Genomic DNA, 24,665 nt, shown 5'->3' on the forward strand with positions numbered 1-24,665 from the left:
GCACTCCAAAGTCTCTTTGTTCAGCAACACTCCCTAGGACCTTACCATTAAGTGTATAAATCCTGCTAAGATTTGCTTTCCCAAAATGCAGCATCTCACATTTATCTAAATTAAACTCCATCTGTCACTCCTCAGCTCACTGGCCCATCTGATCAAGATCTCGTTGTAATCTGAGGTAATTTTCTTCGCTGTCCACTACACCTCCAATTTTGGTGTCATCTGCAAACTTACTAACTGTACCTCTTATGCTCACATCCTAATCATTTATATATGTGATGAAAAATAGAGGACCCAACACTGATCCTTGTGGCACTCCACTGGTTACAGGCCTCCAGTTTGAAAAACAACCCTCCACAACCACCCTCTGTCTTCTACCTTTTGAGCCAGTTCTGTATCCAAATGGCTAGTTCTCCCTGTATTCCATGAGATCTAACCTTGCTAACTAGTCTCCCATGGGGAACCTTGTCGAACGCCTTACTGAAGTCCATATAGATCACATCTACTGCTCTGCCTTCATCAATCTTCTTTGTTACTTCTTCAAAAAACTCAATCACGTTTGTGAGACATGATTTCCCATGCACAAAGCCATGTTGACTATCCCAAATCAGTCCTTGCCTTTCCAAATACATTTACATCCTGCCCCTCAGGAGCCAGGACGTCAGGCTCACTTGTGTATATCTCCCTGGCTTGTCCTTATCACCTTTTTTAAATAGTGACATCACGTTAGCCAACCTCCAGTCTTCCGGCAACTCACCTGTGACTATTGATGATACAAATATCTCAGCAAGGGGCCCAGCAATCACTTCCTTAGCTTCCCACAGAGTTCTAGAGTACACCTGATCAGGTACTGTGAATTTATCCACTTTTATGCATTTCAAGACATCCAGCACTTATCCTCTGTAATATGGGCATTTTTCAAGATGTCACCATCTATATCTTTCAAATCCTTTTCCACAGTAAACACTGATGCAAAATACACGTTTAGTATCTCCCCCATCTCCTGCAGCTCCACACAAAGGCCGCCTTGCTGATCTTTGAGGGGCCCTATTCTCTCCCTAGTTACCCTTTTGTCCTTAATATATTTGTAGAAACCCTTTGGATTCTCCTTAACCCTACATGCCAAAGTTACCTCATGTCAGTGCAGTATTTCATGGAATGATGGAATCACTAATCGTAGCTCTCAAGGACAAATCTCCCAATGATTATTAGCACTCACCAGGGAGCACATTTGCATGATGGAAGACAGGCTCAAGGGTTACTGCTTTATGAGATGTTGCATTATTTTGGAACTTTGGAGAAAAATCAGAACAACAGGAGGAAGAGAACAGAGGGAATGTTCACACTGTCAGTGAGAGAAAGAGAAATAAATCTACACTGCTGTCTAACACAGCAGTGAATCAGCGCAGCTACTGCCTGTTTGAGTTCAAGTATTTCTGGACATTACAGTGCTTCTAAGAAAAACCACCAAACAGCGAAATTCATAGTTACATTTGGAGGAATGTGTGTGGGAGAGCTCAGCACAACAGCAGGTAAGTGCATGGTTTTTCAGTGTACCCTAGCTGTCTTTTCTTTTAATAGTGAGTAGAGTGGGTTCTTTTTGGTTATACATTTTATTGAGATCTGTCTCTTGATTAAAATTCAAAAATATAAAACATAGGCACTAAGTTAGCCTGGAGTAGTAAGACTGTGCTATTTTCTGTAGATTGTTAAGGTACAAAGATGGCCTTCAGGAGAGTAATGTGCTCTTCCTGTCAGATGTGGGACGTTAGGAAGAATTTCCATGTTATGATGATAATGTCTGCAGTAAGTGTATTTGGTTGCAAATCCTATCAGATCGCACGGATCGTTTGGAGTGATAGTTAGAGGCCATGAGAAATTCATAAAAACCAGGGGGTGTGATGGACGGCAGTTATAGGAAAGGAGAAGAGCCTCAGATAGAGTCAGATAGATGGGTTAACTCCAGGAAAGATAGGAGAGGTAGGCAGGTAGTGCAGGAGTCTCCTGTGGCTATCCCCAACTCAAACAAGTATGATGTTTTGGAAAATGTAGGGCGTGATGGACTCTCAGGGGACTGTAGCATAAACAGCCAAGTTTCTGGTACCCAGACTGGCTCTGATATAATGAGGGGTATGTCGGGTTCCAAGCGATCAATTGTGATAGGGGACTCTCTAGTCAGAGGCACAGACAGACATTTCTGTGGCCGACAGCAAGAAATCAGAATTGTGTCTTGCCTCCCTTGCCAGGATCAAGGATATCTCAGAGAGAGCGCAGAATATTCTTAATGGGGAGTGGGACCAACAGGAGGCCATTGTACACATGGGGTGGGGGGGGGGGGGGGGGGGTGGGTGCAAGGCAAGAGAAGGAGGGGAGTGGAGTTTTTGATAAGAACAAAAACAAAGAACATTACAGCACAGGAACAGGCCCTTCGGCCCTTCAAGCCTGCGCTGATCCAGATTCTCTATCTAAAGCTGTTGCCAATTTTCCAAGGATCTGTATCCCTCTGCTCCCTGCCCATTCATGTAGCTGTCTAGATACATCTTAAATGATACTATCGTGCCTGCCCCTACCACCTCTGCTGGCAGCATATTCCAGGCACCACCCCACCCTCTGCGTAAAGAACTTTCCACGCATATCTCCCTTAAACTTTTCCCCTCTCACCTTGAACTTGTGACCCCTAGTAATTGAGTCCCCCACTCTGGGAAAAAGTTCTTGCTATCCACTCTGTTAATACCTCTCATGATTTTGTAGATCTCAAGTATATCCCCCCTCAACCTCCATCTTTCTAATGAAAATAATCCTAATCTACTCAATCTCTCTTCACAGCTAGTGCCCTCCATACCAGGCAACACCCTGGTGAACCTCCTCTGTACCCTCTCCAAAACATCCACATCCTTTTGGTAATGTGGCAACCAGAACTGTACATAATATTCCAAATGCGGCTGAACCAAAATCCTGTACAACTGTAACACGTCCTGCCAACTCTTGTACTCAATACCCCATCCGATGAAGGAAAGCATGCCGTATGCCTTCTTGATCACTCTATCGACCTGCATTGCCACCTTCAGGGACCAATGGACCTGAACACCCAGATGTCCCTATACATCAATTTTCCCCAGGACATTTCCATTTACCATATAGTTCGCTCTTGAATTGGATCTTCCAAAATACATCACCTCGCATTTATCTGGATTGAACTCCATCTGTCATTTCTCTACCCATTTCTCCAATCTATCTATATTCTGCTGCATTCTCTGACAGTCCCCTTCACTATCTGCTACTCCACCAATCTTAGTATCATTTGCAAACTTGCTCATCAGACCACCTACCTTCCTCCAGATCGTTTATGTATATCACAAACAACAGTGGTCCCAGCACGGATCCTTGTGGAACACCACTGAGCACAGTTTTCCATTTTGAGAAACTTCCTTCCACTACTTCTCTCTGTGTCCTGCTGCCTAGCCAGTTCTCTATCCATCTAGCTAGTACACCCCGGACCCCATGCAACTTCACTTTCTCCACCAGCCTACCATGGGGAACCTTATCAAACACCTTACTGAAGTCCATGCACCGAAATCTACAGCCCTTGCGTCATTAAACAACTTTGTCACTTCCTCAAAGTGGTAACATTACTGCTGTTATTCCTGGAGGATATTCCTGGGAATATGCCAGGGAAGTTATTTGGGTGGAACTGAGAAATAAGAAAGAGATGATTACCTTATTTGCATTGTACTATAGACCCCCCCACCCCAATAGTCAGCAGGAAATTGAGAAACAAATTTGTAAGGAGATCTCAGTTATCTGTAAGAATAATAGGGTGGTTATGGTAGGGGATTTTAACTTTCCAAACAGAGACTGGGACTGCCATAGCGTTAAGGGTTTAAATGGAGAGGAGTTTGTTAAATGTGTACAAGAAAACTTTCTTATTCAGTATTTTAATGTACCAACTAGAGAAACTGCAAAACTTGACCTACTCTTGGGAAATAAGGCAGGGAAGGTGACTGAGGTGTCAGACAGGGAGCACTTTGGGGCCAGTGACCATAATTCTATTAGTTTTAAAACAGTGATGGAAAAGGATAGACCAGATCTAAAAGTTCAAGTTCTAAATTGGAGGAGGGACAATTTTGAAGGTATTAGGCAAGAAATTTCAAAAGGGGAGAAAGTGAGGTCTGCAGATGCTGGAGATCAAAGTTGAAACTTTATTGCTGGAACAGCACAGCAGGTCAGGCAGCATCCAGGGACATTCCTGAAGAAGGGCCTGTGCCCGAAACGTCGAATCTCCTGTTCCCTGGATGCTGCCTGACCTGCTGTGCTGTTCCAGCAATAAAGTTTCAAAGAAATTTCAAAAGTTGATTGAGTGTGGATGGCTGGAAAATGAGAAGCCTTCAAAAATGAGATAACGAGATTCCAGAGACAGTATGTTCTGTTAGGGTGAAAGGTAAGGAAGATAGGTGTAGAGAATGCTGGATGACTAGAGAAATTGAGATTTTGGTCAAGAAAAACATGGAAGCATATGTCAGGTATAGATAGCAGAGATCGAGTGAATCCTTAGAAGAGTTTAAGGGCAGTAGGAGTATACTTAAGAGGGAAATCAGGAGAGAAAAAGGGGACATGAAATAGCTTTGGCAAAAGGATTTTATAAATACATTAATAAAAAAAGAGTAACAAGGGAGAGAATAGAACCCCTCATTGATCAGCAAGGCAGTATATGTGTGGAGTCGCAGGAGATGGGGGAGATAGTAAACAAGTATTTTGCATCAATGTTTACTTTGGAGAAAGACATGGAAGATACACAATATGAGGAAGTGGATGGTGACATCTTGAAAAATGCCCATATTACAGAGGAGGAGGTGCTGGATGTCTTAAAAAGTAAAAAGTGGATGAATTCCCAGGACCTGATCAAGTGTATCCTTGAATTCTTTGTGAAGCTAGGGAAGTGATTGCTGGGCCTCTTGCTGAGATATTTGTATCATTAATAGTCACAGATGAGGTGCTGGAAGACTGGAGGTTGGCTATTGTGGTGCCACTGTTTAAGAAGGGTGGTTAAGGAAAAGCCAGGGAACTGTAAATGAGTGAGCCTGACGTTGGTGGTGGACAAGTTGTTGGAGGGAATCTGAGGGACTGAATTTACATGTATTTGTAAAGGCAAAGACTGATTAGGGATAGTTTACATGGCTTTATGCATGGGAAATCATCTCTCACTAACTTGATTGAATTTTTGAAGAATTAACAACAAAGATTGATGAGTACAGAGCAGTGAACGTGATCTATATGGACTTCATTAAGGTGTTCGACAAAGTTTCTCGTAGTAGACTGGTTAGCAAGGTTAGACCACATGGAATACAGACAGAACTCAGCCATTTGGATACAAAACTGGCTCAAAGGTAGAAGACAGAGCGCGGTGGAGGGTTGCCTTTCAGACAGGAGACCTGTGACCAGTGGAGTGCCACAAGGATCAGTGCTGGGTCCACTACTTTTCATCATTTATATAAATGATTTAGATGTGAACACTGGAGGTATAGTTAGTAAGTTTGTAGATGATACCAAAACTGGAGGTGTAGTGGACAGTGAAGAAGATTACCTCAGAGTGCAACAGGATCTTGAGCCAATGAGCTGAGGAGTGGCAGATGGAGTTTAATTTAGATAAATGTGAGGCGCTGCAGTTTGGAAAAGCAAATCAGAGCAGGACTTATACACTTAATGATAAGGTCCTGGGGAGTGTTGCTGAACAAAGAGACCTTGGAGTGCAGGTTTATAGTTCCTTGGAAGTGGAGTCTCAGGTAGATAGGATAGTGAAGAAGGCGTTTGGTATGCTTTCCTTTAGTGGTAAGTGCATTGAGTATAGGAGTTGGGAGGTCAAGTTGCAGCTGTACAAGACATTGATTAGGCCACTTTTGGAATATTGCATGCAATTCTGGCCTCCCTCCTATTGGAAGGATGTTGTGAAACTTGTACGGGTTCAGAAAAGGTTTACAAGGATATTGCTGTCGTTAGAGATTTCAAACTACAGGGAGAGGCTGAATAGACTGGGTCTATTTTACGAAGAGTGTTGGAGGCTGAGGGGTGATCTTGTAAAGGATTATAAAATGATGAGGGTCAAGGATAGAGTGAATAGCCAAGATATTTTTGCAAGGGTGGGGAAGTCCAAAACTAGAGGGCTTAGATTTAATGTAAGAGAGGAAAGATTTTAAAAGGACAGAAGGGGCAAGTTTTTTTTTTAATGGAATCCCTGCAGCATGGGAACAGGCCACCCAGCCCAACGAGTCCACACTAAGCCTTCAAAGGGCACCCCACCCAGACCCACATCCCCATCTCATCCTCACAACTCCCACGGCTAATGTATCCAACCTACACATCCCTGAGCACAATGAGCAATTTAGTATGCCCAATCCACCTAACTTGCACCTCTTTGGACTGTGGGAGGAAACCTACGTAGATACGGGAAGAATGTGCAAACTCCACACAGACAGTCACCCGACAGTGTAATCGAACTGGGGTCTCTGAGATTGTGAGGTAGCAGTGCTAACTACTGAGCCACTGTGCAATTCCATTTTCCATGCAGAGGGTGGTACATGCAGGCAATGTGCTGCCAGAGGAAATGGTGGAGGCAGGTACAATTACAACATTTAGAAGGCATCTGGATGGGCATGTGAATAGGATGGGTTTACTGGGCTATGGGCCAAATGCTGGCAAATGGGACTAGATTGATTTAGGATATCTGGCAGGCATGGAAGAGCTGGACCTAAGGGTCTGTTTCTGTGCTATACATCTCTATGACTCTCTGACTAATTTTTTAGCAGCCTGAGAACTCATGAAGGAAATGCTGAAAGAGAAGTTGTATTCATGAGAACACCAATGAAAATGTCTTTAGGAAAATGACATTTACTGGTTACTGCAGCACACAAGTGTTTCACATAGGATCTTTGTAAACTTCGACTCGAAAGTATTCTGCCAAATCTTTGGTGTTTAGTGAAGTGATGTTGGAATCTACAGAGCCAGCTCATAGATTTTGTTTTATTTTGTTAAATACCATCTCTCTCGAGGGAGTAGATAAAAAGATTAGGCATTTGATTTTTCTTTCCCAGTTCCTTTGCTCCAGCTGCCTCTCACAGTAGAGTAAATGTTTAGAGGGGCTCACAGCACTCAAATGAACATCCGTCCTGTATGAGTTGCCAAGCTTATCGAATGTAAATGTATCACAATCAGTTGATCTTGTGCATTTCTTATAAAATCATGAAGTAGCCATCAGGAGAGAGCACCTTCATTCCCAGCAAGGTATGCTGAGACAATTAGTCGCACAGCATATTTTAAAACTGCTAAACCAGATTACACCAGGAATTGGACTGAAGTTGGGATATTCTGGTCTCGCTGGCTCAACCACAATGGACCAACAGAATCACTATGTGCTGATCCACTGGATTTTGAAAGAATTAATGAAAGGACAACAGTCTGTCCTCATTAATATCGTAACAACAATTTCACTTCCAGACTACAAACAGTCAGGAACAATGGCAATAATATCACCTCCCACACAAGAACTGATAAATCAGAGAAAAAAATCTTCTACCATGTCACTCCACATTAAGCTTTTGAAAGAACCACAATCCCAAGCAGCATATTGTTTAAGGTAATTTTCAGGACAACATCAACCCATTCTATCATACAATGAGAGGCCTGCAGCCTTAATATCTCATAGAGGGAGCTCCTGAATTCACGAGTGCAACATGATGCAGTTGTTATATATCCATTCATTTGAGCTACAGATTTCTCCTTTGCTTAAGTATTATTTTCTTCGTCTCCGTAAAGAGCAAAAGAAAGATAGAAAACAGCTTTAATTCTCAGCTCCAGCAGTATCTCACTTCCAAATTAAGAAGGGAATTCTGGGATCTGGAAGAGGGGAGCTGTGTAATCCTTGTGTACCATTTCAATATCAGATAAAATTCTGAGTCTCATGAAACCAAATTACACCATGTAGGTTTCATTTATCTGAATGCTTTTTGAAGAATTCCAGGATCAAACCTAATTAATCAAATAAAACAAAATCCTGCAGATGCTGGAAATCTGTCTATACACAGAAACTGCCAGAGAAACTCAGCAGGTCTGGCAGAATCCTGGGAACTTTGGAAACAAAGTTAATGTTTCCAGTCTGATATGACTTCAGAGAAGAGTTATATTTGACTCAAAACATTAACTCTGTTTCTCTCTTGATTTTATTTTATTTATTACTGTCATATATACCTAGGTACAGTGAAAAATTTTGTTTTGTGTGCAGTACAGGCACATTATAACATATAAAGTGCATTAGGATAACAGAACAGAGTGAGAAATTCCAGAGATGTAGAGGAAAGGACAGCAAAGATAATTCTCGATAGGAGAGAGTGTAACAGGGTAGTTGTTATGGGGGCCTTTAACTTTCCAAATATTGACTGGGACTACTATAGTTCGAGTACTTTAGATAGACCAAGTTTTTGTCCAATGTGTGCAGAAAGGTTTCCTGACACAGTATGTAAAGAGGCCAACAAGGGGCGAGGCCACATTATATTTTGTACTGGGTAATGAACCTGGCCAGGTGTTGAATTTGGAGGTAGGTGAGCACTTCGATGATATTGACCACAATTCGGTTATGTTTACTTTGGCGATGGAAAGGGTTAGGTATATATCGCAGGGCAAGAATTATTGTTAGGGGAAAGGCAATCATAATGTGATTAGACAAGATTTAAGATGGATAGGATGGGGAAGGAAACTGCAGGGGATGGGCACAATAGAAACGTGGAGCTTTCTCAAGGAATAGCTACTGCGTGTCCTTGATAAGTATGTACCCGTCAGGCAGGGAGAAAGTTAAAGAGAGCAGGAGTCATGGCTTATTAAGGAAGTTGAATCTCGTGTCAAGAGGAAGAAGAAGATTTATGTTAGGGTGAGATGTGAAGGTTCAGTTAGGGCGCTTGTGAGTTACAAGTTAGCCAGGAAAGACCTAAAGAAAGAGTTAAGAAGAACCAGGAGGGGACGTGAAAAGTCATTGGCAGACACGATCAAAGAAACCCCTAAAGCTTTCTATAGTATATCAGGAATAAAAGAATGACTAGAGTAAAATTAGGACCAATCAAGGATAGTAGTGGGAAGTTGTGCATGGATCAGAGGAGATAGGGGAAGCGCGAAAGGAATATTTTTGTCAGTACTCACACTAGAAAAAGACAATGTTGTCGAGGAGAATACTGAGAAACAGGCTATTAGACTAGATGGGATTGAGGTTCACAAGGAGGAGGAATTAGCAATTCTAGACAATATAAAAATAGATAAGTCCCCTGGGCCGGATGGGATTTATCCTAGGATTCTCTGGGAAGTCAGAGAGGAGATTGCCGAGCCATTGGCTTTGATCATGATGTTGTCATTGTCTACAGGAATAATGCCAGAAGATTGGAGGATAACAAATCTTGTTCACTTGTTCAAGAATGGGAAGAGAGACAACCCAGGAAATTATAGACCAGTGAGCCTTACTTTGGTTGTGTGTAAGGTGTCCAAAAAGGTTATAAGAGGTAGGATTTATAATCATCTGGAGAGGAATAGATTGATTAGGGATAGTCAGTACGGTTTTGTGAAGGATAATTGTGCCTCACAAACTTTATTCAGTTCTTTGAGAAGGTGACCAAACAGGTGGATTAAGGTAAAGTGATTGATGTGGTGTATATGGATTTCAGTGAGGTGTTTGATAAGGCTCCCCATGGTAGGTTATTGCACAAAATACAGAGGCATGGGATTGAGGGTGACTTAGTGGTTTGGATCAGAAATTGGCTAGCTGAAAGAAGAGAGGATGGTGGGAAATATTCATCCTGGACTTCAGTTACTAGCGGTGTACCGCAATGATCTGTTTTGGGGTCACTGCTGTTTGTCATTTTTATAAACAACCTGGATGAGGGCGTAGAAGGATGGGTTAGTGAACTTGTGGATGACACTAAGGTCGGTAGAGTTGTGGATAGTGCTGAAGGATGTTGCAAGTTACAGAGGGACATAGATAAGCTACAGAGCTGGGCTGATAGATGGCAAATGGAGTTTAATGTGGAAAAGTGTGAGGTGATTCACTTTGGAAGGAGCAACAGGAATAGAGACTATTGAGCTAATGGTAAGATTTTTTATCATGTAGATGAGCAGAGAGGTCTCGGTGAGCATGTACATAGATCCCACAAGGATGCCACCCAGGCTGATAGAGTTGTTAAGACAGCATACAGCGTGTTAGCTTTTATGAATAGAGGGATTGGGTTTCTGGACCATAACATAATAGAACATAGAAAAGTACAGCACAGAACAGGCTCTTTGGCTCACGAAGTTGTGCCGAGGTTTAATCCTAATGTAAAATATAGTAACTTAGCCTACACACCCCTCAACTCACTGCTATCCAGTCGCTTAAATGTCTCCAATGACTCTACTTCCAACACCACAGCTGGCAACATGTTTCATGCATTCACAACTCTCTGCAACACCACAGCTGGCAACATGTTTCATGCATTCACAACTCTCTGTGTAAAGAACCTACCTCTGACATCTCCTTTATACTTTCCTCCTAATATGTTCAAACTATGACACCTCGTACCAGTCAATCCTGCCCTGGGGAAATGTCTCTGGCTATTGACTCTATCTATTCCTCCCATTATTTTGTACAACTCGATCAGGTCTCCTCTCTTCCTCCTTCTCTCCAGAGAGAAAAGTCCGAGCTTATTCAACCTCTCTTCATGAGGCAAGCCCTCCAGTCCAGGCAGCATCCTCTCCAAAGCCTCTGTATCTTTCCTATAGTAGGGAGACCAGAGCTGGACACAATATTCCAAGTGTGGTCTCACCAGGGACTTGTGAGCTGCAGCAAAACCTCGCAGCTCTTAACTCGATCCCCCTGTTAATGAAAGCCAAAACACCATATGCTTTCTGAACAGCCCTGTCCACTTGGGTGGCAACTTTGAGGGATCTATGTACTTGCACACCCAGATCCCTCTGTTCCTCCACACTGCCAAGAATCCTGTCTTTAATCCAATATTCAGCATTCGGGTTCGACCTTCCAAAATGCATCACTTCGCATTTATCCAGGTTGAACTCCATCTACCGTTTCTCAGCCCAGCACTGCATCCTGTCTATGTCGCGCTGCAGACTGCAGTATCCCTCTATACTATCGACGACACCTCCAACCTTTGTGTCATCTGCAAATTTATTAACCCATCCCTCAACCTTGTCATCCAAGTCATTTGTAAAAACTACAAAGAGCAGAGCCTTGCGGTACCCACTCAACACTGACCTCCAGGCAGAATAATTTCCATCTATAACCACTCTCTGCCTTCTGTCAGCCAGTCAATTCTGAATCCAGATAGCCAAATCTCCCTGTATTCCATACTTCCTGACTTTATGAATGAGCCTACCATGGGGAACCCTATCAAATGCCTTGCTGAAGTCCATATACACCACATCCACTGCTCAACTGTCATTGACCTGTCTTGACAGCTCTTCAAAGAACTCAATAAGATTTGTGAAGCATGACCTGTCCCTCACAAAGCCATGCTGACTGCCTTTAATCACACTATGCTTTGCTAAATAGTCATAAATCCTATCCCTCAGAATTCTTTCCAAACCTTTGCTGACCACAGACGTAAGACGGACTGGTCTGTAATTGCCAGGGATTACCCTTCTTGAAAAGAGGAACAACACTCGCCTCCTTCCAATCCTCCAGAATGACTCCTGTGGAGAGTGAGGAGGCAAATATCCTCACCAGCAGCTTAGCAACCTCCTTTCTCGCTTCCCAGAGCAGCCTAGGATAAATCTGGTCTGGCCCTGGGGACTTTTCAATCTTAATGTTTTCCAAAATTTCTAGCACATCAACTTCATCAATCTTGATCTGGTCAAGACAGTATCCCAGCTCCTCTTAAGTTTTCATTTACAACAAGTTCCCTTTCCTCGGTGAAAATCGAAGCACAAAACTCATTTAGGGCTTCCCCTATCTGCTCAGACTCCACACACAAGTTCTCTGTGCTATCCCTGATCATTCTCTTATTCCTCACGTATGAGTAAAATGCCTTTGGGTTCTCCCTAATCCTTCTTGCCAAGCCTTTTTCGTGCCCACTCCTGGCCCTCCTCAGTCCATTTCTGAGCTCCTGTGCTAGAGCCTTGCTTTCTTCGCCTTATGTAAGCCGCCTTCTTCCTTTTGACAAGAAGTTCCTCTGTTCTCGTCATCCAAGTTTCCTTAATCTTACCCCTTTTACCTGTCTCAGTGGAACAAATTCGTGCATCACTCGCAACAACTGCTCCTTGAATAGTCTCCACATGTCTACTGTGCCCTTTCTGCGGAACAATTGCTCCCAGTCTATACTTCCCAAATCCTGTCTGATAGCGTCATAATTTCCTTTTCCCCAATTAAATATCTTCCCTCGGTAACTGCTTCTTTCTCTCTCCAAGGCTATGCTAAATGTGAGGCAGTTGTGATCACTTTCACCAAAGTGCTCTCCCACCGCGAGATGCTGCAGCTGTACACACTCTGGTGTGGCCACACTTGGAGTATGGCATACAGTTCTAGTCACCGCATTATAGGAGGAATGTGGAAGTATTGGAAAGGGTTCAGAGGAGATTTACTAGGATGTTGCCTGGTATGGAGGGAAGGTCTTACGAAGAAGGGCTGAGGGACTTGAGGCTGTTTTCATTGGAGAGAAAAAAGGTTGAGAGGTGACTTAGTTGAGACATATAAGATAATCAGAGGGTTAGATAGAGTGGACAGTTAGAGCCTTTTTCCATGGATGGTGATGGCTAGCATGAGGGGACATAGCTTTAAATTGAGGTACGATAGATATAGCACAGATGTCAGAGGTAGTTTCTTTACTCAGAGAGTAGTAGGGGCTTGGAACAGCCTGCCTGCAACTGTAGTAGACTCGCCAACTTTAAGGGCATTTAAATGGTCATTGGATAGACACATGGATGAGAATGGAATAGTGTCGGATAGATGGGCTTCAGGTTGGTTTTACAGGTTAGTGCAACATTGAAGGGTACTGCACTGTAATGTTCTATCTTCTAAGTACAATATTAAGGCTGCAGAGAAGGTGCACAGACAGCAAGATCAAGATTGAATTTAAAATTTGAGTAGTCCATTCAAAAGTCTAATAACTGAGGGGGGAAAGCTGTTCTTTAAGCTATTCTACATGTAAAACAAAATTTAATATTTCCTGCCCAATGGAAGAGAGTTTAACTGGTTTGGGAGGAGCATGAGATTATGTTGGTTGATTTCCCAAAGCAGCGAGAAGTATAGATGAGGTCTATGAATGGGATTCTGGTTTGCATAATGGTCTGGGCTATGTTCACGACTCTCTGTAGTTTCTAGCAGGTTTGGGAAGAGCAGATGCCAAACAACACACCCAGATAGAATGCTTCCTATTATAGATGTATCTATAAAGATTGGTAAGAATCCTTGTGGACATGCCAAATTCCCTTATCCTGAGGAAGTAGAGATGTTGTTGTGCTTTCTTGACCATTGCGTCTATGTGGGTGGACCAGGACAGTTTGTTGCTGATGGGCGGCACGGTGGCACAGTGATTAGCACTGCTGCCTCACAGTGCCAGAGACCCGGGTTCAACTCCCGCCTCACGCACTGACTGTGTGGAATGTGCACATTCTCCCCGTGTCTGCGTGGGTTTCCTCCGGGTGCTCCGGTTTCCTCCCACAGTCGAAAAATGTGCAGGTTAGGTGAAGTGGCCATGCTAAATTGCCCTAGTGTTAGGTGAAGGGGTAAATGTAGGGGAATGGGTCTGGATGGGTTGCGTTTTGGCGGGTCGGTGTGGACTTGTTGGGCCAAAGGGCCTGTTTCCACACTGTAAGTAATCTAGTATCTAGTAATTTAACACTTCCAGGAGTCATTGTTTGAGAGCTGCCCTACAACGGTGGTGTCAGCAAACTTGTACATGGAGTTGGTGCAGAATGTGGCCACACAGTCATGAGTGTTCAGGGAACACATTTGGGGGCTGAATATGCAGCCTTGTTGGGCACCGGTATTAAGGATTATTTCGGAGGTGGTGTTGTCACCTGTTTTTACTGATTGTAGTCGATGGGTCAGGAAGTCAAGTATACAGTTTACAGAGACAGCTGAGACCTGGGTCTCAGATTTTAGAGATGAGTTTGTTTAGAATAATGGTGTTGAAGGCGGAACTGTAGTCAATAAGTAGGAGGCTAATGTAGATATCCTTGTTGTCCAGATATTCCAGGGATGACTGTCGGGCCAGGGAGATGCCATCTGCTGTGGACATGTTACACCAATAGGCGAATTGGAAAAAATCAGAGCAATTTGGTCGACTGGAGTTGATGTGAGCCATGACTAACCCCTTGAAGCTCTTCAAAATTACAGACATCAGAGCCACTGGGTGGTGGTTATTGAGGCATGCTGCATGATGTTTCTTTGGCACCAGGCTGAAGGTGGTCTTCTTGAAGCAAGTGTGGACTTCAGGTCATAGTAAGGAGAGGTTAACGATGTCTGCAAATACTCTCACCAGCTGGTCCACACAGGACTTGAGTGCATGGCCATGGACTGTTTTCCATGCATTCATTGTCAAGAAGGCCAATTTAATGTCCGCGGTGGTGACCAAAGCTGTTGGGATAGATGACATTGTTCCATTGACCTTCTGTTCAAGGTAAGTATAGAATGCACTGAATTGTTGCCTGCGATTCTGTTCAACTTCACTTTGTAGCCTGTAATGACTTATAAGCCTTGCCACAAATAATAGGTGTCTGTGTGGTTAGTCTGGGCCTCTTGGCATCACTGATGGCCTTACAAAGGTCATAAATGGATTTCCCTGTATAGATCAGGGTTGCCCAATTTGAATGCTTCAGACCTGGACTTCAGTATCTATACAATCCCAACAAGTGTGGAAGCAGGCTATTCAATCCATTGAGTCCACACTGACCCTCCAAACAGCATCTCACCCAGACCCACACCCCTACCCTATCCCTGTAATCCTGCACTTCTCATGGCTAATCCACCTAACCTAGACACCTTTGGACTGTGGGAGGAAACTGGAGCACCCAGAGGTGCAGACATGCAGAGAATGTGCAAACTCCACACAGACAGGTGCCCAAGACTGTAATCGAACCCGGGCCCTCGGTACTGGGAGGCAGCAGTGCTAACCACTGAGCCACCGCAGGGAGCGGATCTCCTGGTTCATCCATGGTTTCCAGTTGGGGAACATTCCGATTAACTTCACAAATGCTGCAAATCCAACTGAGTTTCTCCAGCAATTTCTGTTATTATTTCAAATTAATGGTGACGGAAAGGCAAATGACAGTGAATTAGATGGAAGAGATGATTTATTCATTCATGACAATTACTGATGAGGTTGAACGTGATCACTTTGGGACCTAGTCAATAGAAAAATGTTAACGAATTAAAGTGGGATGTTTGGTCAACATACTGTGTGTGCAAGTCTCCATCTGGGCTTTGTCTAGTGCCACATACAGTCTGATTTCTGGTTCTGGTACACACTGACCCATGTGCCTCAACGGGGCCTGCATCATCTGAAGAATAATTTATCTTACCCGTACTCTTTCCTCCCTCTGTTTATTAATTAACTCCAAGATCTCTTTGCGTTTCTTGGCCTGTAGAAAGAAAGAATGATTGTAGTAATTGCTTTTATTTGTTCAATTCTCTATTCCCCAACTCCAAGGAATCAGAGTTTAAAGAATCTCTGCATCTTCTTTATTCAATTGATAAAAGCAACTTTAATTTTGGGTATTTGATACCATTACTAAATCCTGTTTGTATAGCACCATCACATATAGAGAAACTCCACACTTCTTAATCTCAACAAGTGTCAACAAAGACAAATACAGCCACCCATCCTGTGCACACCAAATCGCAGAACATGTAAAGATCCAGTCAGCCTATTTTGATCAAGAGAGGAAGGCAACCAGGAAAATTCTTCCATGTTCTCCATAGACCAATAGCACAGAATGCAAAACATCCAGCTTTCAAACGGACCAGCCTGAAAGCATTAGGTTGAGAATCTTTGGAATTCTCTTCCTGAAGCAGCAGCAAAAGCAGTCTTTCAATGTTTTTAAGACAAAGTTAGATATTGTTTTAAGCAGGACAGTGAAAAATTGTCAGGGATAAGTAGAAATGCAGATTTAAGGTTATTGTCAGATCAGCCATCATTTCATTGAATGGAGAAGCAGGGTTGATGGTCGGAATGGCCTATTCCTGTTCCTAACTCATATGGATGTACATATCATTTCCTTTGTAACATTGCAGAATTTCGGTAGTACATAGAATTAGAGAGATTTCTATGATCAATTAGAATGTTTAATATGATTCCAATTATTCTATAATTTCCCATCCTAATGTAGAACAACTTCCTTTTGCAAGTCCTGTGACAGTGAAGCTTTCAGCAATGAAACAATAACAGCCTTTCAAAGATTTTTATCTGTTGTTCTCTTCCTTTTATTAATGTAAATCTGTATAATTGGAAACAATATTCAGTTAAAGATAGAATTTCACTTAACTGTTTGAATTACATCACAATAACTATTTTCACTTCTCTCCTCCAGGTTTTGATACAATCTAAATTCACTTTATTCAAGCCAACACTGAATTCTGTACAAACTTTCTTACTCTACTGAAATCAGCTAATACTACACTTAGGTCAGCTGCCAGACCTGCTGAATTTTTCCAGCAATTCCTGTTTCTACTACCTGAAATCTTGAAATTATTCATGAATCTTAAGAATGTAAATTCATCTTCATTTTGGTTCAACCAGCTAATCCTGCGTTACAATAAAATAGAGATGATTGTTTATTTGATTGTAGAATTTTAGTTCTGAGCTGCCAATACTCTATATGTGGAATAAACAGCCTATTGTACTCCTCTCAATTACTGTATTCAAAATGTTCACTTCAGTATCATTATCACTGATAATGCAACATTTAGTGTTACCAATGTTCTCATCAACACTTGAAATTATGTTCTTTTGTTAAGATTCAGTGACACAGTCCCACACATTTCTTTGCCAGCTCATCCAAGTAGTGTTCACTATGTCTGAGCTTTTCCAATTCATGGTGTCACATACTTGAGAGTTCACTGCAGCTAAACTATGATCAATCCTTTCTCTCACATCTACAAATGTGACTCTTGTAGCAGTAGAATCTGGATAGGAATCAGGACCAAGAAGTCTGATTGATTTTCTTACCCTTCCCTGCCCTGGAGTTGGAGCTAATTACTTAATGTGCACAGTTACTCCTGCAAAGATCAGCTAACTCAGGACACACTGGGGATCAAAAATAGAACTGTTCTGATTGTATGGATTAATACCACATCAGGCAGAACAGTTGCCACCAGATCTATTAGGAGAGTCACATCTCATATTCAGAAGGTAAAGGACTAGCTTGCAGGTGGTCTGATCATTTTTGTTCCCTCAAGTTCAGACACAACACTTATTTAAAAAGGATCATTTGGTACTCCTTTTCTATTCCTTACTCATTACCTGATGAAGGAGCAGCGCTCTGAAAGCCAGTACTTCCAAATAAATCTGTTGGACTATAACCTGGTGGTGTGTGATTTTTAAACTTTGTCCACCTCAGTCCAACACCAGCAACTCCACATGATGTATTTTATAGACTACTCATACAGAGCTATAGCCTGGTCATGAAAAGGTTAAGACCAGCATTCCATCCCTGTCCTTCGTTCATGGGCTGAGAAAAGTTTCAAAGATTAATTAGTTAAAGAGTCTTTGAGTGAAAGTGACCCATGAATCTCTACTTGCTGATAATCACGGAGTATATTGTAGGTGTTGGTACCACTGGGAACTGCATCCCAGTCTGGCACCATAAATCCCTAAAACTGTCACTATCTGTAAACCTCATGCCCCTCCAGGCATTTGTCAGTGCTGCAGGCAATTTACATGAACTGTTCCAATTTCTAAGAACAGCTTTGTGTTTTGTTCTGTTGTGAGTATGTTGAGCAACAGTGTAATAACCGAGTGGGATCAACTAATGCCAGGTCACAGAGAGGGTCACTGCTTAGCCAATAATGATTCTGAGAGTATAGCACACCTTCGGACATGCTATCTGAACATATTCAGTTACATTCCCAAGACAGGGAGTAAACATATTTTTGGGCTTGTGGGCCTTTGGCCAAGGAATCTTAATGGTTAATCAGTGAACTAATGGGCTATTTAGTGGCTCACATACCAGTGAAGAATTGGTTACCTGATGAAATTCTGCGCCATTAAATCAATTCCGAGTCATAAATATTTTATAGATTTGATTCCCATTTGAGTCAAATATTGTCATATGGGATGCGGATGAGATGAGGCTGTTATCCTTATCATTCCCCAGCTGGGGAGGGAGGGGAATATAAACCAACCAGGGTTCTTGCTCCTGATTACTTAATCAGCAATTCTTGCTAGAAAGAAAATGCCTATAAACTCAGCTGTGCACTAACTGGTCAATTAACCTTCCTAACATGGCAGGTAGGAAGTGCATATCCACCAATCACAAGATTTAAAAGGCGTCTGGATGAGTACATAAATAGGAAAGGTTTAGAAGGTCCCTTGTCATGTGTCTCCAAGCTGAGACAGTCCCTCTGGGATAAGGGACTTAAAGATACAATTTAATAGAGTTACAGTACAAAACACCTCACTTTTCCAACAGTCGTAGTTGATGCCATTATTCAAACTGATCTGGGTGATACATTTGAATATTCCACCATCCATCTTTTTAATACAACAATTTCTTCCACTTCGATTGCACCAAGAGTTCATTCAGAGTGGAAGCTGTAAATCAATTGTCGATATTGTCATAGAAGTTGAGAAATAAAATGATTATTTCACCAAAAATGATGCCCTGACTCCTAATCAGATTGCTAAGGAAGATGTAATGGATGCTAATGGATAAGATGCAGTGTATAGCCTTATTAATCAGAAGCGTAGGAATGCTGACGAGGGTGCTTCTGGTGTGGCCAGGCTGCAGGTCTCAGCAGCTCTCTAAACCCATCCAACCAGATTGCTCACACTTGGCAGCATTCCCAGTGGAGGATAGTTTGTGCACATTTTGCACTATGAGAATTCACTATTAAAAAGCATTTACTTCTTCCAAATGTAAATTTATTTACAGAACATTCCTGGCTACCAGCATTTTCATTTAAAGGGAACATGCACTCAAGTAACAATTAACTTCCTGGTTATCTGACAGTGTGAATAATAAAACTATTGACATTGTTATTCCTTTGTTTTATCTGGGACATGTTGCAACTAAGAAACTTCTGATTTTCCACTGAATATGCATTTTCCATTTTCTGTTATATAACATTTTCTCTACTGTATCATTCCTTTTCCACATCACTTCACATTATGTTTCAATCTGGTGACACAGTCCTTCGCTTCTGTGCTCTACAAAAGTGCATGGAAATGATAGAACAGCCAAAGTGGACAGAGATGAGAGAGGGAAGACCTGAGTGAAGTTACCAGCTGCTGACTAATGGGGAGATGTAGAGGGCTGGCGGAAATTACTATGAGGCTGTGCCTGTTACTGGTTTCTACCTTAATAACCTCCTAGTCTCATGCTTCTATCATATCAGACAGAGTCAAAGGATAAAGGAACTCACATTTTAAAAAGGTTTTTCTCTTGGGATTCATCTGCTTTGTTTGGTGGTGTTTCTTGAGAAAGGAAACACCAGTTTGAGTGGCCTCTCTTTTTGAATACATGCCTGAAGTACTGAAGGAGAGACTTCATTCAGATTTATAATAGTATCCTTTCAAAGCTTTTGATTCTACACAGTGTTGATAATTTTCTTAGAGACTTCTCTTAATTATTGATCTGCTGTTACAAAGTGCCATGAAATTAAGGAAGGAGGTATTGAAGCTTCACAGAAGGTCTACAGTAACAGCAATTCCTTGTTTGAAGCTACTAATTTTTCAGCTGACACCTTTATTAGAGCTTACATTAGCTGTTGGAATGGAACAGTTGGAGTTGTTATTATATGGAGGTGAGGATAAATGCCTCAATAGTTGTTTGCAAAATGGCAGGATGTGCACAATGTAGGCTTATTCAAAGAGGTTTTATCCTAAGAAGCAGAAGACATCGGAAGGCAAGGTTTTGATGAGGTGCGTTATGGATTGAAGGGTCAAATGTCCAAGAGGTTGTTGGTATGGAAAGGCAGCATGACAAGGAAGGAAGGTGACAGGGAAGGCGGGCTGGAGGGAGATATAAGAAACTCAGGTAATGATTATAGTCAAGAAGGCATCCAAATGGGAGAGGCATTTCAGATTAGATTAGCATGGCAGAGATGAAGAGAGACACATTTTCTTTACAACAGGAGACAGTGATTGAAATTAATGCCTGAGGTAGGTGGTGAGATCCAGTTGGCCTGTAGCCAATTGAAGCTGCAATGAGATGACAATTAACACAAACACAGGTCCCCCAGGCATTGTAGACCTGTCAGTTTTCATATGTTGTTCATCATTTTTCACATAATGCTGACAGTACATAGAGTCAGGACTTTGGTTAGGCCATTTTTGGAATACTGCATTCAATTCTGGTGTCCCTATTACAGGAAAAATGTTGTGAAACTTGAAAGGGTTCAGAAAAGATTTACAAGGATGTTGCCAGGGTTGGAGGGTTGGAGCGAGAGTGAGAGGCTGAATATGCTGGGGCTACTTTCCCTGAGGTGTCAGGGACTGAGGGATGATCTTATAGAGGTTTATAAAACAATGAAGGGCAAGAATAGGGTAAATAGACTAGGTTTTTTCCCTGACATGGGGAGTCCAAAACTAGAGGGGCATAGATTAAGTTGAGAAGGGAAAGATTTAAAAGGGACCTATGGGGCAATGTTTTCACATAGAAGATGAGGTATGTTATGTAATGAGCTGCTGGAGGAGGTGGTGGAGGCTGGTACAATTATGACATTTAAGAGGCATCTGGATGGGTACATAGATAGGAAGGGTGTAGAGGGATATGGGCCAAATGCTGGCAATTGGGACTAGATTAGGTTGGGATATCTGGTTGGCACGGTCTGTTTCCATGCTGCATTGCTCTATGCCTCTATGACTCTAAGGAACAGCATTCGGGGGCCAAGGGTTTAAGCACACCAGGAAGCAAACTGATAGAGGATTACCTACACAGGACAGTATGGATTATACCTGCCTATTTACTTCAATCCAGTGTTAAACTGTGTATGTTGCTTCTCAGAGTTAACTTCTCGAAATGTTCCCCCAACATGGTAAAATGGAGACAGCTAACTGATTAACAGCTTGTTACTCTGTGAAAAGACATTGTTGGCAAAGTCTACAGAAAAATATAATCAAAACAAGAAATAAATTGCCACATTTTTTCAAATATAATATGTGCAAAATAATGTCTTACTCATTTATGCCACACTTAATATCTTACAGTTTCAGAAATAGCCAAAACTGACACTGTCAAAATCGAAACATAAAAATGCCAGAAATGTTAAGCTGCCAGGCATCATCTGTGGAGACAAACAGTTTTAATGTTCAGGTTGAGAGGACCTTGCATCAGAACTGAAGAAAGATGAAATATAAAAGTTTTTACACTGATCGAAAGAGTTAGAGAAGAAAAAAAGGCAAGTTCTGTAATAGGATGGAGGACAGGAGAGATGAAATAATGAAATATTTAAACATGTAACAGTCAAAGAAGATGGTAATGGCTCTAGAAAAGAAACAAAGGATAAGTCAATATGAAGCATGAATGTTACAATAGCAGCTGACTGAATCCAACAAGGGGACAAAGACAGGAACAAACCAGAAAAATCCTCAAAATACACAGAACAAGCTAAAGGGCAAAGTTAATATTGTTGATTTCAATATGGAGTCAGGAAGGCTGTGAAGTGCTAAAAGATAAGGTATTGTGCCTTGCGTTTTCATAGAGCTTTTTTGAACACTGTAGCAGGCCATGGGTAGGTCAGAGTAGGAGAAAAGTGGAAAATTCAAATGAATATTAACAGGAAACTAAGACTCATTCTGTGGTCAGAACATTTTGAGGTGTTCTCCAGACATCTAGTCTATATTTGGTCACCTCAGTACAGAGGGGATCACATGTAAACAGCGGGTACAGTACATTGGGTTGAAAATAGTATACGTAGATCATTGTTTCATGAGGAAGGACTGACTAGGCCCAAGGATCGTAAGGAAGTGTGAGGATATGTGTTGCATGAATAGGTACCATGGCAAAAGGGAGAGGGTGTTAGGGAAGACTGAGAAATGGTCTAGGAGGAATGGTTCCTTCAAAGTGCTGAAAAGAGAAGCTGCATTTGGTGGTGGCTTTACTCTGGAGCTGAAGAATTGGAGGAGGATGATGTGTATAACATGGAGACAGGGATGGTGGGGAGGAGGTGATGAGGCAGATGAGGATGAGGATGAGGAAGACGCAATCATCATTCCAGGAGGAAGGGGAATTGGTAAGAGCAGAAATGTGAGAGATGGATTGGACACAGTGAAGCTCTCTGTTAATCACCAATATGGTGGGAGTTTTCAGTTTAGGTAATGAGCATACCAGAGGTGTTGGTGTGGAGGGTGCAGCATCAGAACAGATGCAACAAATTGAGAAATGAGAAAGTGCAGAAAGGACGGCATAAGGAAACATACTTGAGGGTGGCTGTGGGAATCTATGGGTTTATAATGAAGATCAGTTAACAGCCTATCCCCATAATTGGCAACAAAGATGGTGAGGATGGAAATTAAAGGATCAGCTAAAAACCAGATGGAGGTAAGAGGATGGAAACTGGAAACAAATCATGCCAAGGACAGGAGATGGCACAAATCCAGTCATCAAAATGTCAGAAACAGATGATGGAGGGGGCTGAGTAGGGCTATACTCATGAACGTTCCATATAACCCAGCAAAGAGCAGGCACAGCTAGGATCCACAGAGCTACACATTGCAAAACCTAATCCAAATTGAGAAAATAATACTTAGGGTGTGTATTTTAGTTCCAGAAATATACTACACTATGCAAAGATGAAGTAAAAACACTTCTTAAAAGAAACTTGTTCCACTTGTTGGCCATCACTACAGGCTTATACACAATTGTGATATCAGCAGACTAACAATATTAACAGTTATTTTGTGCTGTTTTTGTGGTTTCCTGAGCACACATGACATACTGTTGCTCGCCACAAACCATGAGCAGTCCTGGAATTTCCTCCCTCAAACCATTCTAAATGTGTCAATAACAAATGGTTTAAGAAAAGAGCTCATTGCCAACTTCTCAATCCTGGTCCAATGAGTAATGCTAACATCCAGAAAATTTTTAAAAATGAGATTCTCTGTATAAAATAAACATTGTAACGTCATGAAAATGTACCACCTTCCATACTGTATGTTTCTCAAAAATGTTGGGTTCAAAATGCAGCCTTTTCTGAGTTATAAAATTATAAAATCACACAACACTAGGTTATAGCCCAATAGGTTTATTTGGAAACACTGCCTTTCAGAGCGCTGCTCCTCATTAGGTGGTTGTCACAATCACCTGATGAAGGAGCACACTCCAAAAGGCAGTGTTTCCAAATAAATCTGTTGGACTATAACCTAGTGTTGTGTGATTTTTAACTTTGTCCACCCCAGTCCCACACCGACTCCTCCACATCATTTTCTCAGTGAGTTGATATCAGTTGTGATAATGCCTCTGCGTTTAGGTAGGGGATGTAACTAGGATTCTGATCTTGCTAGTTATCCAGCAATTTCTGATGCTGGAGTTTACACTTACAGACATCAATAACAGGATCAGACCAGGTTGTGATTCCCCTGCAGTCAAATAGCAACCATGTGACAGTTGCTTTGGAATAGATTAAATGGACGGGGTGGAATATTGGGGTGAAGTAGCAGAACACAAAATTTTGAAACCCAAGTCATTTTGTTTGGAGAGAATCAGATATCCTCACTTTGTCAGCTGGCATGACATGTCCATCACTCCTCATGTAGTTGCCAGCTGCTTGTACCCCAGTCACCTTATGGGTAATCGAAGATGGAGGACGGGAAAAATTTCTGGCTGTAAGAGCTGCTCCTTTTTTTGAGGTATTTTAGATGTTGGAGGTGATTTCCTCGAATTCCAGGAGCAGCAATTACTGTTTCATATGCTATTGCATTGTTTTGGAATTTTGGAAAAAAAAAGTCAAAACAATAGCAGTTTAAAAGCGAGAAGAGCAGACAAAGGAAGCACACGGTGAGGACAGTGCAGGAGAGAGAGAGAGAGAGAGAGAAAGAACCTGCACAGTTACCGTCTTTGCTGTTTGAATTTGTGTGTCGCTGGACATCGAAGTGCATCTGGGAAAATTAACAAACAGTGAAAGTCACAACCAATATTGGAGGAACTGTTGGGCGAAGTTCACAGCACAGAATCAGATAAGTTAATTGTTGTTTTAAGTCTGTCCAAGAGAAAGGCTGCAGTAGTGAGTATAGTGGATTCTTTCTTGATTATATATTTTTGGAGATAAGTCTCTTGATTAAACTTAAAATATAAGCCATAGCTATTAATGTAACCTGGGCAGTGTTTGTAGAGGAATAAGACGGTGTTATTTTCTGGGTCTGTAGATTGTGAAGGAGCAAAAATGGCCTTTGCAGTGATATGTACTTCTTGTCAGATGTGGGAGTTTAAAAAGAGTTTAAGGGTTACTGTGGATTATATCTGCCATAAATGCTGTTGGATGCAAATCTTAT

At 41.9% G+C, this 24,665-nt stretch overlaps 1 protein-coding gene across 7 annotated transcripts in view; it reads right to left on the minus strand.

The window, feature by feature from the left end:
* Window positions 1–24,665, minus strand: part of hoatz (HOATZ cilia and flagella associated protein) — a 64,490-nt gene that overhangs the window by 6,493 nt on the left and 33,332 nt on the right. For 4 of the 7 annotated variants that reach the window (XM_043677754.1, XM_043677748.1, XM_043677755.1 and 1 more), the window contains exon 5: window positions 15,538–15,597. The exons of 1 other annotated variant lie outside the window; for it this stretch is intronic. In XM_043677754.1, the coding sequence (XP_043533689.1) occupies window positions 15,538–15,597 (60 nt within the window). Of the gene's footprint in view, window positions 1–15,537; window positions 15,598–19,597; window positions 19,708–24,665 lie in introns of all 7 variants that reach the window. 2 more of the 7 variants (XM_043677751.1, XM_043677750.1) reach the window with 1 other exon arrangement.

This window comes from Chiloscyllium plagiosum, chromosome 36, assembly GCF_004010195.1.
Source record: "Chiloscyllium plagiosum isolate BGI_BamShark_2017 chromosome 36, ASM401019v2, whole genome shotgun sequence".
NCBI classification, from domain to species: Eukaryota; Metazoa; Chordata; class Chondrichthyes; order Orectolobiformes; family Hemiscylliidae; genus Chiloscyllium; species Chiloscyllium plagiosum.